The 17,342-nt window shown below is 44.4% G+C and overlaps 2 protein-coding genes across 4 annotated transcripts in view; both read right to left on the bottom strand.

Annotated features, from left to right (window-relative positions):
• rpl35a (ribosomal protein L35a) lies at positions 1 to 7,492 on the bottom strand. The gene is made up of 5 exons (XM_084317881.1): positions 7,432 to 7,492; positions 6,732 to 6,767; positions 6,413 to 6,565; positions 3,810 to 3,954; positions 1 to 70 (listed from the first exon to the last, which is right to left on the bottom strand). Exons 2-5 carry the CDS (start codon positions 6,740 to 6,742, stop codon positions 47 to 49), a joined length of 333 nt encoding a protein of 110 aa, XP_084174007.1. The 5' UTR covers positions 6,743 to 6,767; positions 7,432 to 7,492; the 3' UTR covers positions 1 to 46.
• A 3,686-nt stretch (positions 7,493 to 11,178) lies between these two features.
• Positions 11,179 to 17,342, bottom strand: part of lrch3 (leucine-rich repeats and calponin homology (CH) domain containing 3) — a 125,211-nt gene continuing 119,047 nt past the window's right edge. For all 3 annotated transcript variants that reach the window (XM_084331891.1, XM_084331890.1, XM_084331889.1), the window contains one exon: positions 11,179 to 17,342. This exon is cut by the window's right edge and continues 1,418 nt beyond it. The gene's annotated coding sequence lies outside the window, so the exon portion shown is untranslated.

The raw sequence follows: 17,342 nt of genomic DNA on the forward strand, positions 1-17,342 counted from the left end.
TTGGTGGACCTGATTTTTTTTTTTATTGTTTATGTACACAACAACATTACACGCGGGATGGGTACAGCATCTGGAAGACAAGAGCAGAGAAGACAGACGTCAACATGAGTCTCACAGGTCAATCAGACATTACATTCAAACTGTGATGTTAAATCAAGCATCGTGACGGCCTAGTAAAAGACCTTTCAGTCAAATCATAGTCAATTGTCAACACCATCAGTACAGACAAGGCTGCCATAGAATTGTGATGATATGATCATGAGTAGTAATTTCAAGTTTGTTTATTAATTATAAATTATAGTATCTTGTTTATAAAAAAAAATAAAAAAAAATATGAGTATCATCGTTTGTTGGACTGCAGTCCAACTTCCGTTTTGACAGAAAAGCTCAGGAGATGAAATGTACGGTTGTATACATTACTACTGTTCCAACTGACACAACTGACACAACCCACGCGACCACCCTCCACCCAGTGGTGATGTCATCAGGTCAGTGAGGCATCATTTACCTCTGGCCTCGTCGTCCATGTATTCAAACATTTAAGGAGTACGAGCCAAAGAGACAATTGACAAATCTCAAGACCGCCCTCTTTTCTTGATCCTCCAATCACAACTGATTCTTTGAGACCAGGCACTGCTCCTTTGAGACTTATCTGGATTGTTCTTTTTGGTTTATTTATTCATTATTTTATTATATATTTTATTGTATTTTTTTGTCCCCTTTCCCAGTTACCCTTCGAGGGAACCTTTTGTCCTCTCACCAGGCTGTCATTGTAAATACAAATTTGTTCTTAACACATTGGGCGCCGGGGTTGTGCCCATCATTGTACCCAGTCTGCCACCGTTGAAAGCCTATGGAGATGTTTACCTTCTTTGCAGGGCTATAACTTTTTAAATTGTATTGCTATATTGACATTACTATGGCCCATTCAACATCGATTATCTATCGTTCAGGATGTGGGAACGTTATATTTTTTCATTCATACATTGTTGTGTTAATACCTTCGAGAATATAAGTATGTTTTAATCTTTTCTGCTGTAATTCCAAAAACAGTAGTTATAGGCCCTGAAGCATATACAGATTATCGATTGGCGTTTCTTTCCCATACACGCTATATTAAAAATTCAAATGTATTTGATCGGTATACATTATGCTTCATCATGCGTGGAGGAAAGGGGGGGTCGTTTATAATTCCTTGATCGTCAGTAACTGCTTTATTTACTATGGGTTGATATATTGATCAGACTGTTTGCGGTGAAATGAATAAACAATCGGGTTGAAAATAACGTTACTGCCCTCTTACCGTGCGCTGATGAGACTGGAGGAGAAAGATCCCAATTATTCGACGCCGATCACCTAGATCCATTTCCGGTTTGTATGGCGCAATAAACGCCGAAATCATATAGATTATTGCGTTATGGCAGCGATCCATATGCACACCAGTGTTTGTCTGTAGTCCCGTAGCGAGATGTGACTGTCGGAGGAATTTCCTCGACGCACCGATGACATTATCGGTTTTTCAGTGTGTAACTCGCCCGACCATCCACCAGGCGGCGGTATTGAGGCGTTGCAGTCCCATTTGCCTGTATCAGTTACGCAACCGTTTCCATTTCCGGGGTAGGCCTGATTGGCCGCGACAGGCACGTGGCACGCCCCTGCGGCAGCCGCAGCGCAAACGCGCTACTGCTGGAGTTCACTTTGCCTTTCACATCGCTGCCGTTGGCGAAAGCAGGAGAGAGCGTAGATTTCGCTGTGTATCATTTAACATTTGAAAGGCATACATTGATGTCATACAGAAGTACAGAATACTTTTATCCAAAATGCTTCTTACTGTTACATATAAGACATATTCATAATCCAACATATGTGTAAAGAAACAACATATTCCGATTGGAAGGACTCCCAGCTCCTTCCTGCTCGCGTCTCACAGGGCTGAGCTGTGCACGGCTTTGCTCTCACTCGAGTGAGGAGGAGCGGAAGACCGCTGGTTCTCCAACATACAGCGGTGTGCTCTTCAGAATGTACCGGGAGAAACGTTTACTGTACCCCGCAGACATAATAAGCATATAAGCAGTGCTTACTAACGTTATTAGTTACGTTATTTCTGACCGAATTAGTCATTCATTTGTCTAGCACAGTCTCTAACAGTGTAACAGTAAGAAGCATTTTGGATAAAAGTATTCTGTACTTCTGTATGACAACAATGTATGCCTTTCAAATGTTAAATGATTAAATGATACACAGCGAAATCTACGCTCTCTCATCCTGCTTTCGCCAACGGCAGCGATGTGAAAGGCGAAGTGAACTCCAGCAGTAGCGCGTTTGCGCTGCGGCGGGGACGTGCCACGCGCGTCACGTGCCTGTCGCGGCCAATCAGGCCTACCCCGGAAATGGAAACGGTTGCAGAACTGATACAGGCGTCCCATTTAGGGTCCCGCTGCAGCACCGGGGGTTGGGTGGATGAATTATGAATGCCATGGCGAAAAAATTAAATATTGATCTCAAAAACGCTGTACAGCGATGTTGGCGGTCAACGCATGGCGGGCAATAACGCTGTACAGTGTTTTTGGCGCTGGATGTGTTAATCGACCTGCCTGGTTAAATAAATAAATAAAATAAAAGACCACAAGCCTCGCCCTAAAGTAGATACCATCTTTGTGTGCGATACATTATCTAAGATTTCCCCGACCAGGGCAGTGGAGTGAATGAGGGGGCAGAGGGGGAGTGAATGAGGGAGCAGAGAGTGAATGAGGGGGCAGAGAGTGAATGAGGGGGCAGAGGGGGAGTGAATGAGGGGGAGTGAGTGAGGGGGCAGAGAGTGAATGAGGGGGCAGAGGGGGAGTGAGTGAGGGGGCAGAGGGGGAGTGAATGAGGTGGCAGAGGGGGAGTGAGTGAGGGGGCAGAGGGGGAGTGAGGTGGCAGAGAGTGAGTGAGGTGGCAGAGAGTGAATGAGGGGGCAGAGAGGGAGTGAATGAGGTGGCAGAGGGGGAGTGAGAGGGCAGAGGGGGAGTGAATGAGGTGGCAGAGAGGGAGTGAATGAGGGGGCAGGGGGAGTGAGGGGGCAGAGAGTGAATGAGGGGGCAGAGGGGGAGTGAATGAGGGGGCAGAGGGGGAGTGAATGAGGTGGCAGGGGGGGTGAGTAAGGGGGCAGAGGGGGAGTGAGTGAGGGGGCAGAGAGTGAATGAGGTGGCAGAGGGGGAGTGAGTGAGGTGGCAGAGGGGGAGTGAGTGAGGGGGCAGAGGGAGAGTGAGTGAGGGGGCAGAGGGGGAGTGAGTGAGGGGGCAGAGGGGGAGTGAGTGAGGGGGCAGAGGGGGAGTGAGTGAGGGGGCAGAGGGGGAGTGAGTGAGGGGGAAGAGGGGGAGTGAATGAGGGGGCAGAGAGTGAATGAGGTGGCAGAGGGAGAGTGAGTGAGGGGGCAGAGGGGGAGTGAGTGAGGGGGCAGAGAGTGAATGAGTGGCAGAGGGGGAGTGAATGAGGTGGCAGAGAGGGAGTGAATGAGGGGGCAGAGGGGGAGTGAGTGAGGTGGCAGAGGGGGAGTGAGTGAGGGGGCAGAGGGGGGGTGAGTGAGGGGGCAGAGGGGGGGTGAGTGAGGGGGCAGAGGGGGGGGTGAGTGAGGTGGCAGAGGGGGAGTGAATAAGGGGGCAGAGAGGGAGTGAATGAGGGGGCAGTGAATGAGGGGGCATTGGGGGAGTGAATGAGGTGGCAGAGGGGGAGTGAATGAGGGGGCAGAGGGGGAGTGAATGAGGGGGCAGTAAATGAGGTGGCAGAGAGGGAGCCGCAGCAGGCAGGGTTGTAAGCAGACGACTCACCACTCTGATCCTGTGTCCCATGGCCTTGGCGGGCAGGTTGCTGGTGAACTTGGCGCGCACCATGCCGCTGTTGCCGTGGGCGCGTGTCACCTTGCCCCAGATCACCCTCGTCTTGTTGGGCTTGCCGCCCGGCGTCATGGTGTTCCTGCACACAAGCACATGCTGCTTACTGACCAAACTCTCCAGACATTAGAGCATTTAATGACCTTTCTGCTCGACGGCACAGCAGCGAGAACAGCTTTTATGACATTGAGCCCAATAAACCCCGTGTTCAGCGTATATACATTATACACAACTATTTAAAAACAGGCACTTCACCAAAACACAAACCGTGATTTATGTTGCACATTTTATTATCAAACCTTTATTTAAACTCGAGGCAACTGAGGTTTCCCTATATTTACAGTCACGTCGAGTGTGCATACAGAGTTAAGAAATAGGAAAATCTCACAAGACAAGTAAGGACAACGATCAATTAAAACATGTACAACTTGATTGACAAAGGTTGGAGATGATCAAGGTTCTAAACTCTGCAACAGAGGGGACCTTTAAGGACATAATCTCATACATATCCCAAGGCTCTACACCATTTTGCACACATTCATTTAGTTTGACAAGTTATTGAGTTTGAATATGGCCACCAGTGATGTCATCAGAGGACACTGAACCCTTGTGTTAATTACAGCTTCATGAAATGTAGAATATCTTTTTTGACCTACTTTTTCCTCCTCCTTATTCTGTGATTTTTCTCCCATCCCAATTTTCCTTTCGTGCCAATTCTCCCTCCCCTGTCCTGATCGTTGCTCGCATGTGCCCCCCACTGGCCGGTCGTAGGGAGGATAGAAGCCCATCACATGTCCCCTCCGATACATGTGGAGGCAGCCAGTCACTTCTTTTCACCTGCCAGCACGGACTCTCATTGGCGAGGTGTAACGTGTGCGAGGCTCACACTGCCCCCGCCATTTCCTGTCTTTGCTGTGCAGGCGCCCTGACCGACCTGTAGGAGTCGCTGTTTACAACGACCAGACTACCACCCATCGACTCCCCTCCCGCCGACTCTGCCAATTGAGTCAGTATGACGGCCGGTCCAAGCCGGAGGCAACGCTGACCGCCGGATTCGAGACCGGTGTCTCTTGCGTTGGTGACGAGCGCAATGTCCGCTGTGCCACCCAGCCGCCTTATTACACTGAATTTCAGACCTCTCTTGGCAGAGCCGGAGGTGTGGACAGCAGTAGCAACCCCTCCCTGATACCCTCCCCTCCCCCAACATCAGACAAACTGTAAAACAACAAGCGGTGTAATACCAATAGAGTATTGCCTAGAGGTCACCGTTTGACAACATTACAGATTCTACCTTTAGCTGAACCAAAAAAAACGAACCAGCATTCACTAGAAAGATACGTCTGCAAGTTAGCCTAGCACAGCACAAACTAATGGAGGCAGATACAGACCAGCTAGCCTAGCACAGCACAAACTAATGGAGGCAGATACAGACCAGCTAGCCTAGCACAGCACAAACTAATGGAGGCAGATACAGACCAGCTAGCCTGGCTGTTGGCCAAAAGCACCAACAAATGTTTTAGTAGGCCTAGTTCACTGCACTGGTCAGAGCCGTCACTGGTCCAGGTGAGGAGGTCATCAGACTGCGGTCTGTCTGACAACCTAGTGTGGCTTCATCAACCTCTCTATTCTTGACACTGATATTCTTCATCTACATCATTTCATGGAGCTGTAATTAACACAAGTGTTCAGTGTCCTCTGATGACATCACTGGTGGCCATATTCAAACTCAATAACTTGTCAAACTAAATTAATGCCAGGCTAGCTTGCAGCCAGATAGCTTTCTATTGAAGGCACAGAGGAAGTTGGTATCCATCTTCTTGTCCGACTCTGGAGAAGTTGGCGAGTTCCTTTAAGTAAACTTAACGGATCAGCAGCATCACCAACGTCAACATTCTAGTTGTACAACTAAAAACAACCAACAGATGCTGGTTCCTGACTGTATATGTACCTCTACGCTTTGCTTCATCACAGCTGTATATGTACCACTAATTTGCTAGCTTCATATCACAGCTGTATATTATGTACCACTACACTTTGCTAGCTTCATATCACAGGTGCACACTTTGCTAGCTTCATATCACAGCTGTATATGTACCACTAAACTTTGCTAGCTTCATATCACAGCTGTATATGTACCACTACACTTTGCTAGCTTCATATCTATTTTGCTAGCCATGAGCTTGCCAATCTGATCACACCCGCCTCATTTACAGGTTTCTTCCTAAGCAGACCAAGCTCATTCTCCACGCCAACAGCATCTCAGAAATGCAACCAAGACAAACAAACTACAGAAAATAAAGTCGCAGGCAAAATAGAATAAAAATAACGAAATCTGACTGAAGATATGAACACATCCGAGGTGAACGATGTGAAGTAACAGGCTGGATGAGGTAGGAACAAGCCTTCCTTCCGCCCTCTTCCCATTCAGTCATTCTGCCGCTCGTGGCAACTCAGACATGGTACTTTGTGTAAAAAACATCTATGAGAACGTGTCACATCTATGACACTTGTGTGTCCTCGTTCAGAGAGGGTATACTCACTTCTTTGCCTTGTACACGTAGGCGCAGCGCTTGCCCAGGTAGAAGTCCACCTCCTTGCGGGTGTAGACTCCCTCCACCTTCAGGAGGGCCGTGTGCTCACGCTGGTTCCTCAGACCCCTCTTGTACCCGGCAAAGATAGCCTTGCTCCATAGTCTGAAGGAACCAAACAGAGTATATCCACTGATCAGCCCAAATCACAGGACCACACCACTGACGAGCAGTCATATGTATCATGTCATGGTCAACACTCATAACTTTACAATCACAAGACCTTGATGACAGGTCAATCAGAATCAAGACGTCCCCCATAGTTGCTTACCTTCCTGGCATCTTGACTCTTATCCAGGCGTGCAATCTGAAAAACGACAACATTCAGTTCAAACATACAGATGGTGAACCCACTCACAGCATCACTATACCGACATCACCAGCTCCTTCGACACAAGCTGACCCATGCTGTCGTTTGTAAACAACTGCCGTTAAGTCCGTTGAATATGCATCCCTGAGAATACATATTCCGACGAATACATGTGGATCACTTGTGAAACCATTCGGTCACATTTACAGCTTGGTCGCCTGTTTAATCAACTAACTATAGCGAGCAGCATGTGTATGTAGCCTGGCAGCAGAGAGGCTACAAGACATTAGCTCAACATGCCTGAAGTCTAGTTAGCTGCAGTCGGCTCTCTTAACATTTAGCAGCAGGACAGAGACGTGTTGACAACATACATTACACCAAGGAGCGACCTATGCTTTGAATGACAACACATTTGAATGAATCACTAAAAATCATAACCGTAGTGTGCTAGCAGGGACTCCGTTGTAATAAGGACGGGTCCGAATTAGCTGCCGGCAGAATCCAAATAATATCTACAGCATCGAAAACCTCGAAACCAAGAAAACGTGACGATTTGTCAGGGAAGACTGGTTTAGTTGAGCTGAGGGGAATATCGATGCGAAATATGTTTTGTAAAAGCCTGTAATTTAGTATTTTTTATTCGGCTATTTCACTAGCTTACCTGCACTGTTACAAAAAATGGAGGAAAAGGAAGTGCGCACGGAATGCTGGGAAAATATCGTTGTCGTAGGTGTCTGGGAGAGTCGCCTGGTCGAAATAGCTTGTTTTATTTATTTAAATGGTTCTCGGTTTTAACTTAATCTCATAATGTATTATATTGAACTCAAGTTCAGCAGCAGGACAAAAAAACAAAGTATGCAGGACATCGACAGCCCTGTTCCCGCGGAGGAAGAGCAGCGGAAAAAAACAGGCAGATCCAGGGTCGAAAACAGAGCCAGTTAGCCAGTTGACTCACTGCTCTTATTTATACATACCGGTAAACATAATATACATACACATAAATAAATAAGATCCATTCCTAAATGTAATGTCTATCTAATTTAAATAAAGTATCGAATTTAATCTCTAAGAATAGTTAAAGACAAAAAATTGTCATTTAGTACATTTGTATTTTATCCGTGTTTTAATATGTAGGCTAGTGATGGCATGTCTTTTATTTTTTTTTATTAAATGTATTGATTGATTGATTGAACATTTTATTAACAGATTGCAGAATGGGTACAATACAGTACGGCTCAATACACAAACCAAGTATGGTTTTGTCAATATTCCAATGTACAGTTTTGCTTAAGTTGTACAGTGTCCCCCCCACCCCACCCACCCAACCACCTACAATGTACAGCCCCCCCCCCCCCCCCCCCCCCACCTACCATCCAATGTACAGTTTCTACGTCAAATGTATATACTCTCTTTTCTGGACTCTTTTTGTATCACAAACAGTACTGTATTTGCAAATCTGATATGTCATAAATGTGTATAGATGTAGCAGTACTGTCTATCTGTATGTTGTGTATGTCATATATGTTATGATGAATTGAAAATGGGGGACCCTGATGTAAACAAGACGAAAGTCTTTCTCTGGTCTGCATCCCCTTAACAATTGTGTGTATTGAGCCGTACTGTACTGTACCCATTCTGCAATCTGTTAATAAAGTTTTCAATCAATCAATAAATCAATCAATCACACAATTGTTAAGGGGATGCAGACCAGAGAAAGACTTGTTTACATCAGGGTCCCCCATTTTCAATTCATAGTGACATTTATGACATACATGACATACAGATATACAGTAGTTACATTTGTGACATACAAGATATGCAAATATACAGTACTGTTAAACAGAGATCCTAACAGAGGGGGAGGAAACTGTACATTAGGAGGGGGTGGGTGGGAGGAGGGGTATGGACATTTACGGGGACCAGTTTTCGAATTGCAGCCTCCCGTAGGTGCTCTTTGAGAGGGGTTTTGAAGGAGGGTAGGGATTCACATTATTTTACGGCTGTGGGTAGGGCGTTCCACATTGTTGTGGCATAATTGCGAAAACGTGTTTAGTCCCTTGTTTGAGCCGAATCTGGGTTTAACATGATTTGTGGAACTCCCTCTGGTGTTGTGGTCGTGGTATTCACTGACCTTTGGGAAGTACCTCAACATGTACATGGGTACCTTAGTGGTGTAGTGTATCTTGTAGACCAGGCCCATTACAAGTTGCTGTACTCTGTCGTCTACTCTAAGCCATCCTACCTTATATTACGGACAGTGCAGGTAAAAGATGTACTGTAAGATGTAAACAGATTATACATTTAGGGAAAAGTATATAGGCCAATGATTATTCCCCTTTTGGCAAGGAAATGTATTGTTACTAGCAATGTCATAAAATATAAATTATTGACTGGCATCCTGTTTTATTCATCAAGTATTGATGCATCAATCTATTAAAATTGCATTGACAACCTGTTGTTTTGCCATTATAAATTGGGTGACCACATGACAATGTTCTAAACCCCTGCCCGATTTAAATGGGAACTACACCCAATTTCAGAATTCATAGTCACAGTAGAAAATATTTGTGAAAATTAGCAAAACTAGTGCTAAATCTCAAAACTTGTGACATCATCGTGTATACGGTCTGAAGCGGCTCCATAGACAATGAAGTGTTCTGTTCAGAACTGAGAACACTACTATCGAATAAAGATAATTTGGTTATAAATAATGGTATAGAACAAACGTCCCACCAGTTAGGACAGCTGAAACCTGATCAATCTTTCACCGTCAACTAAAAACACACTTCAATCAATATCTGAAATGAAAAAATGTTTAACACTAACCTTAGTCTTATACTATCATGCACTCTTCCTACTATACTAATATGTCTCTACTATGCAGGCATATGTGATGTCAACACTGCAGCACCCAAGTTTCAGAACTGTTTGATGAACATTGTTACTCAGCTGTAAGAGAGTTGTACCTTTCCTGCTGACTTGTGGTACAGAACTTGTAAGTCGCTTTGGATAAAAGCATCAGCTAAATGACAAAATGTAAATGTATATATATAACTTTTTATATATATATATATATTTTTTTTATCTCCCATTCATTATCAATGGTGGAGCTCCAGACTTGATGACATCACAAGTTAGATTCTTACTTATCTGGTTTCTAGCTTTGAGAGTAGCTCATGTTCACAAATATATCGATTGAACTATGGAAATAACTGGCAATTAAGTACTGAACAATGTACTAGGTAGGCACAGCCAATGTCGTTCGAATCTTAGCTACTGCTTTATGCAGCATTCCTTTCAACGAATTCAAGGCAGAGCGGGTGGGCGTGGGGGAAGGTTGCCAATCATCGTCTGAGGAGATGGAGGAAGAGGAGGGTATTTTTCTTCGCTCTCATCAACATTTCAGCCAATTTCATAATTATTATTTGATCTAATATTTCTTTCATTACTGAATTATTATACTTATATATACTTATACATTAACCTCTTATTTAATTATTTTCTGAAATATTATTGCTATTTTCTTAGTTAATGTACTATTTTAATTTATATAATTACTTACTTTTCTTTATTCTATGTTATTTTGATTGTCCTTGTCCTCCTCATAGATCATATTTGATATATATATATATATCAAAATACTCACACAATTCATATTATGTGCTCCTACACCTACAAGTACTCTATATAGTACACCTATGACTGCTTTATATAGTATACCTGTAACTGTAAGTACTCCATTCATATTACATATTACTCTATTTGGCCAACAGTTAGGCTAGCTGCTCCATATCCGCTTGCATTCGTTTGTGCCAAGATAGCCTTCTATTGAATGCTTTAAGGCAGAAAAGGGAACAATGAAAAGCAGTGTTTTCACATTATTCCAACTCCTCTACAACAATTGAATTTCAAATGACCATTTTGTACACATAGACCCAGTGATGCCAGATTACTTGTAAAAATAATCTGATTACTCCTTTAAAAAGTAATCTAGTTACTTTACTGATTACTTGAGTAACTCGGTTACGAAGTCATCGTCCCCCCTCCTGCTGCTGCCACAAGAATGACAAGTTTTTTTTTTAAAATAATGCTTTATTGAAAGTGCATAATGTCATAAATCATGATTGGCTGCTCAGACAGGTCATCATCAGCCATCAGGCCATACTCCGGTCTAGCTGACTGTACCCCTGGCTCTCTTATCATCAGCATTATGAGATAGTAACTAAATAGTAACTCACAGCCACTTGGAAAAGTAACTGTAATCAGATTACTGGCTTGTAAAAAGTAACAAGTTAGATGACTATTTACTGAAAAAAGTAATCAGATTACAGTAACTAGTTACTGGCATCACCCCCCCCCCCACACACACTTCAGAAACATAGTTCAACATGAATAAAAACAAGAGATCGAAATTGGATTTTTTTTATTAATGCACTTTAAAAGATAACTCCAAATATTCAATCCAGATGTGGGTCAAATTTTTTTGTACAAGTTTTCAGGGACAATTTCTCAGCAAAAAAGAGAATGTGTAAAAATGTAAAAAGACAGCCGTGTGGTATAGAGTAAAGAAGTCCTCCTGTGATGTCACAAAGGGATACATAGGTAGCTGTAAAGAGGTCCTCCTGTGATGTCACAAAGCGATACATAGCTGTAAACATATGGAATGTCTGTTGTGCTGTACAGAGTCAGACGGGGGGGGGGTGGAGCCTACAGTCGGGTGGCCGCTGTGGAAGAATGTCCATGTCAGCAGGAAGAGAATAGAAAACACTAACAATTATCTATACAAAACATTTAACAATATATCTATCGTCATTCCACTGCTTCCTTACATCTTCCCTTTCCACAACCTTCAAAGTCTATTTAAAAAAAGCATGTTCAAATGGTACAAATATCTCTTAAAAATTCATTTTTTTTTCTTTTTCTCTCTTTTCTTTTAAGCCGTTGTAACCTGGGTGTGGGAGGCGTCCGAACGCCGACCAATCAAACCGCTCTACGGGATCCTCACAAAGCAGGAGAAGCCGATGACCTTCGCCCCCAAGATAACTAACTATATCTAGACGTTTGTGTTTTTTGAATCTGTAGAAACCAAACTTGAGTATGAGGTTTAGGAATGCGACTGGTTTCTGGAAGGCTGTCGGTCTACGTAACTGTAGTCCTGCTTCGTGAATCCCAACATTCTCTAAATTCTGGGACCCAGGCTCTTTATAGCATGCTAGTCTAAGTTCTGGGACCCAGGCTCTTTATAGCATGCTAGTCTAAGTTCTGGGACCCAGGCTCTTTATAGCATGCTAGTCTAAGTTCTGGGACCCAGGCTCTTTATAGCATGCTAGTCTAAGTTCTGGGACCCAGGCTCTTTATAGCATGCTAGTCTAAGTTCTGGGACCCAGGCTCTTTATAGCATGCTAGTCTTCCTGTCACGTGGCGACTGTTCAGGGGACAGGCCCGGTCACCCAGAAATAACTCCATCATCTCGTCTCCAGGACACTACTTCACAAAGTAAAATCATTTCCGGTTAGATTAGAATCGCAACAGTAGAGACGTCCGTTTAACATTGCTTCAGTTTGAGGAACTCAGATTTGGCAGGTGTGTGTGTGTGGGGGAAGGGAAACTGCTATGCCAGACTCGAGTGCCTTGTTTCTAAAGGTACAACATTTAGGTTTACATCAGCCACGACCATAGATATTCAATGCCGTGTCTATGGTCACAACTCAACTGTATTCGTTGCCTGGCAACACTAGCATATCGAACCCTCTATCGTAGAGTAGCGGGAACGGCACTCTATTTACATCAGTGGTTGGGAACCTCTGGTCCGTGGCCTCCATGGTTCCAGTGGCCGAACCTTAGTAGGTAGAGGGTTCTGGACAGAGTGAAGGCGTCACCTGAGCAGCTCATCTACAGCGAGATTCTTAATATTAAGTTCTGCCAGTGGCGAATTTAGGACTTCCTGTTCGGACACTCGTCTGGCAAGAATGTAAAATACCTGTGGTCCTGTCCGGTCAGCGTGCCACGTCTACCTGCCTTCCAGCATCAAACGGTTAAATAAAACCTCAAAACAATTAAATAAAATTAGAAAGGTAGTGTATCTTAGAAACTTGACTGTGTGCTGGTTTCAACCCCTTACAGGTCATATCAGTAAGATATCCGTCTGGAATGAGAACCACGTTCATTCAAAAACTATTCAAAGTTCATGAAACAAACACGTAATGCAACGGCAGAGTCTAAAGAGTCTGTGATGGTGAGAACCATTAATTCAACCCTTAAATTAACTAACTCTGCACTTGTTTGTTTTTCTCTGAACTTGTACTTTGTAATATGTTATTGTTTTGTATGCCAGGTACACTAGCCGGCACTCCTTGCGTCAACCAATGGGGATCCTAACAATCTAAACTTGCTTAGAACTCTAAATTGAACTTGGTTCAAGTCAACGAGCTTCTCCTTCTAAACGGTCTAATATCTTACCGACATGGTCTTTAGACTTCATATTGACAACCCATTACATCATGGTTGTGACAATATCATACAACCACAGCCCAAGTATCACTATGCCAAGTAGTACGACACGGTCAAAGATAACTATCGTTGAAGCTGGCTAATGGAAGATAATGGCCATATTAACCAAGTCTGCACTGGTTTGTCTTATGATTCTATTACAATTTGGGATCAGCACGCACTAACAAAAAAAGTAGTTAATCCAGTATGGACCATTATACCATGATACATAAAAGTATCATACTACAATATGAAGGATAATTGCGGTCGTTTTCAACCTAGACCCTAGTTTTCTAGCATCATACTGATGGATTCCCACAGAGAATTGAGGAGCATTGAGTACCGCAAACGCAGAAGCATATAACTCCGTTTTACGTTTTCAGATGGTAAATTAGAGTGTTGTGTTCAGTCATAGTTAAAGACAGTAGAGGTTTGAGTACCTTATGGTGTCAAATGTATCACATTTGGAGTGATGTTAAAGGGGAAGTTCACCAAAAAACAATGCTGATTTATTTTGCACATAATCTCACACAAAAACGGGTTTACACACATCCATTTAGTTTGACAGTTATTGAGAGTAAACAAGTTTGAATATGGCCACCAGTAAAGTCATCGAGGACATTGAATCCTTGTCGTTTTGATTACAGCTCAATGAAATGATAAGGTAGCAGTTCCTACAAGACAAGGTGTTGCTATCATCTAAATCATTGAGCTGTAATTAACAACACAAGAATTCAATGTCCTCGATGATGTCACTGTCAAACTAAATGAACAAAACTGTGTGTGAGATTATGTGCAAAATAAATCAGCATTGTTTTTCTCCAACAGGACAAGGACCCAACAAAGACTCAAAAACATCATACTACAACAACAAAGATCAAAAACACCAACATATTCAGTAATTTCATAGTTTTAAAAGACAGTTTAGGAGCTGCTACCAAATCAAATGCACTAGAATGACAGGAACGTCAGGGTGCAGGTTGAAAACAATTATCCTTTGAGCATCTTTGGTATTCCAGGTCTCGTAACGTCTGGTATCGTGATTCTTGGGTCGTATTGTATCGCTCACGACTACATTAGATTTGAAAAAAAGAAAAAGACAAAAAAAAACTACACCAAATGTCAGTCAGCAGGTTGTCAACATGCCTCAACCTGCTCTCATGCCCTGACCTGGAGTCAGACATAGAGTTCTGCCCAAAGAAGTATTCATTTGTAAACACTGGTCTGGGATCAGCCCCCCCCCCCTCCCTCAGAGTGGTTCTTAAACCTTTCAACTCCCAGGACCCAAACTCTCCCCCTGGGCGCCAGGCTCATTAAAATATACTATGGTCATGAGGACCTGCCAGGTACAGGCCTGGGACCCATTATGGGTGTCAAGCCACAGTTTAAGAAACATTGGTTTTCTCAACCCCCGCTAGTAACACTAACCGTTAGAAGCTCTTTACATTTCTTTAAATCTTTTATTTTATTTAATTTTTCTTGCCCTTTGACCAGCGATTAGGGACAGCGTCTATATGTCTAAGTGTCCGTGTTGCTTCCTAAGACCGTGACAAGTCTGCGTGGCAACAAACTGTAGCTTTATATATATATATTTACAGTATATATTTGTACACATACAGTTAAGTAAAAAATAAAAATAAAAAGAAGGAACTTGTCTTTTCTTTTCAGTCCAGCAGAGATTTCTCAGCCAGCTTTGGGACATATGTAACCCATTGATCTATAAAACAAAAACACTTATAGAGTATAGACTCAGGGATATCTTCACATTGTGAATGCCAGTCCTTTACTTTTCATGACCAGGGGTAAAACGCAGGGATGCACAGATCACTATCGGACAATTTGGGCTTGAAAAATGGATGACGGGAATCGGTCTCTATTTATCTTTTATTATTTATCTTTTATTACCCTCCTCGTCGCGCTGCTGCTTGATTATCTGAAGAGGGCGTGTCGGAAAAGATTCAGCTGCTTTATCTACATTTGGACAAAAAAATCAACAACAATCGGCATCATGGCAGCTGATATGGGAGGGTGGGCGGTTAATTGGATACTGTCCTAAAGAATACGAACAGGTGCATTCTGTCCATAACGTCTCTGAAGGTGTCCTGCAGCTGCCCGACACATAACTTGGTAGCGTTACTTATTGAAACCAATGGTTAGCACTAGCATGGAGCTACCGGTAGCTCCGTCGCAGTCGTACTGCTAGGAAGTCCTTTTATGGGCGGCTGATTTTGTTACACCTGGTTAAGAAAAATAACAGGCTGCGATGCCAAAATTTACAACAACCCCGTCTCCTCCGACCACCACCACTACTACTGTCCTCATGACATCACAGCCCCACGAGGCCTGGGACCACCACCACTACTACTGTCCTCATGACATCACAGCTCCACAAGGCCTGGGACCACCACCACTACTACTGTCCTCATGACATCACAGCTCCACGAGGCCTGGGACCACCACCACTACTACTGTCCTCATGACATCACAGCCCCACGAGGCCTGGGACCACCACCACTACTACTGTCCTCATGACATCACAGCCCCACGAGGCCTGGGACCACCACCACTACTACTGTCCTCATGACATCACAGCTCCACGAGGCCTGGGACCACCACTACTACTGTCCTCATGACATCACAGCCCCACGAGGCCTGGGACCACCACCACTACTACTGTCCTCATGACATCACAGCCCCACGAGGCCTGGGACCACCACTACTACTGTCCTCATGACATCACAGCTCCACGAGGCCTGGGACCACCACTACTACTACTGTCCTCATGACATCACAGCTCCACAAGGCCTGGGACCACCACTACTACTACTGTCCTCATGACATCACAGCTCCACAAGGCCTGGGACCACCACCACTACTACTGTCCTCATGACATCACAGCCCCACGAGGCCTGGGACCACCACTACTACTGTCCTCATGACATCACAGCCCCACGAGGCCTGGGACCACCACTACTACTGTCCTCATGACATCACAGCTCCACAAGGCCTGGGACCACCACCACTACTGTCCTCATGACATCACAGCTCCACAAGGCCTGGGACCACCACTACTACTGTCCTCATGACATCACAGCTCCACAAGGCCTGGGACCACCACTACTACTGTCCTCATGACATCACAGCTCCACGAGGCCTGGGACCACCACTACTACTGTCCTCATGACATCACAGCCCCACGAGGCCTGGGACCACCACTACTACTACTGTCCTCATGACATCACAGCCCCACGAGGCCTGGGACCACCACTACTACTGTCCTCATGACATCACAGCCCCACGAGGCCTGGGACCACCACTACTACTGTCCTCATGACATCACAGCTCCACGAGGCCTGGGACCACCACTACTACTGTCCTCATGACATCACAGCTCCACGAGGCCTGGGACCACCACTACTACTGTCCTCATGACATCACAGCTCCACAAGGCCTGGGACCAGAATCTAAATCCTTTGAGACTTGCCGTGGGACCCAGGTCACGAGGGAACCTGCCGGACACCCAACCCATGACCCGCTGGAGGTCCCAGGGCCAGAGCTTTAAATAAACACTGCTGTGTTAGGCCTCTCCCCCTCCACATGCAATCATCGGACATGACAGTAAAAGTCATATTAAAAATGAGATGCAATAATAATAATAATAATAATAATAATAATAATAATAATAATAATTAATAATATAATATGGTGCAAAATAAAACAATCCCTAGAGGACAGAAAGAGGAGGCTGGTGTGAAAAGAGGATGAGACTAAAATAGATGAAATTAAAGCAGTCTGGTCCGTCTCCATGGAAGACACCTGGACACCCTGGAGGTCTCTCCCCATCAGGACACTGCTTTACGTGGAGCTGCTCAGCCTGGAGACGCATGCTGGTCTCAGTCTGACTCGCTAAGAGGGTCAGCGCCCGGTCAGAGGGGGGTGGGGGGGGGGGTACTAGATGGACAGGGTACTAGATGGACAGGGTACTAGATGGACAGGGTACTAGATGGACAGGGTACTAGATGGACAGGGTACTAGATGGACAGGGTACTAGATGGACAGGGTACTAGATGGACAGGGTACTGG

This window comes from Notolepis coatsorum (assembly GCF_963971535.1).
Source record: "Notolepis coatsorum genome assembly, chromosome: 1".
Classification (NCBI taxonomy): Eukaryota; Metazoa; Chordata; class Actinopteri; order Aulopiformes; family Paralepididae; genus Notolepis; species Notolepis coatsorum.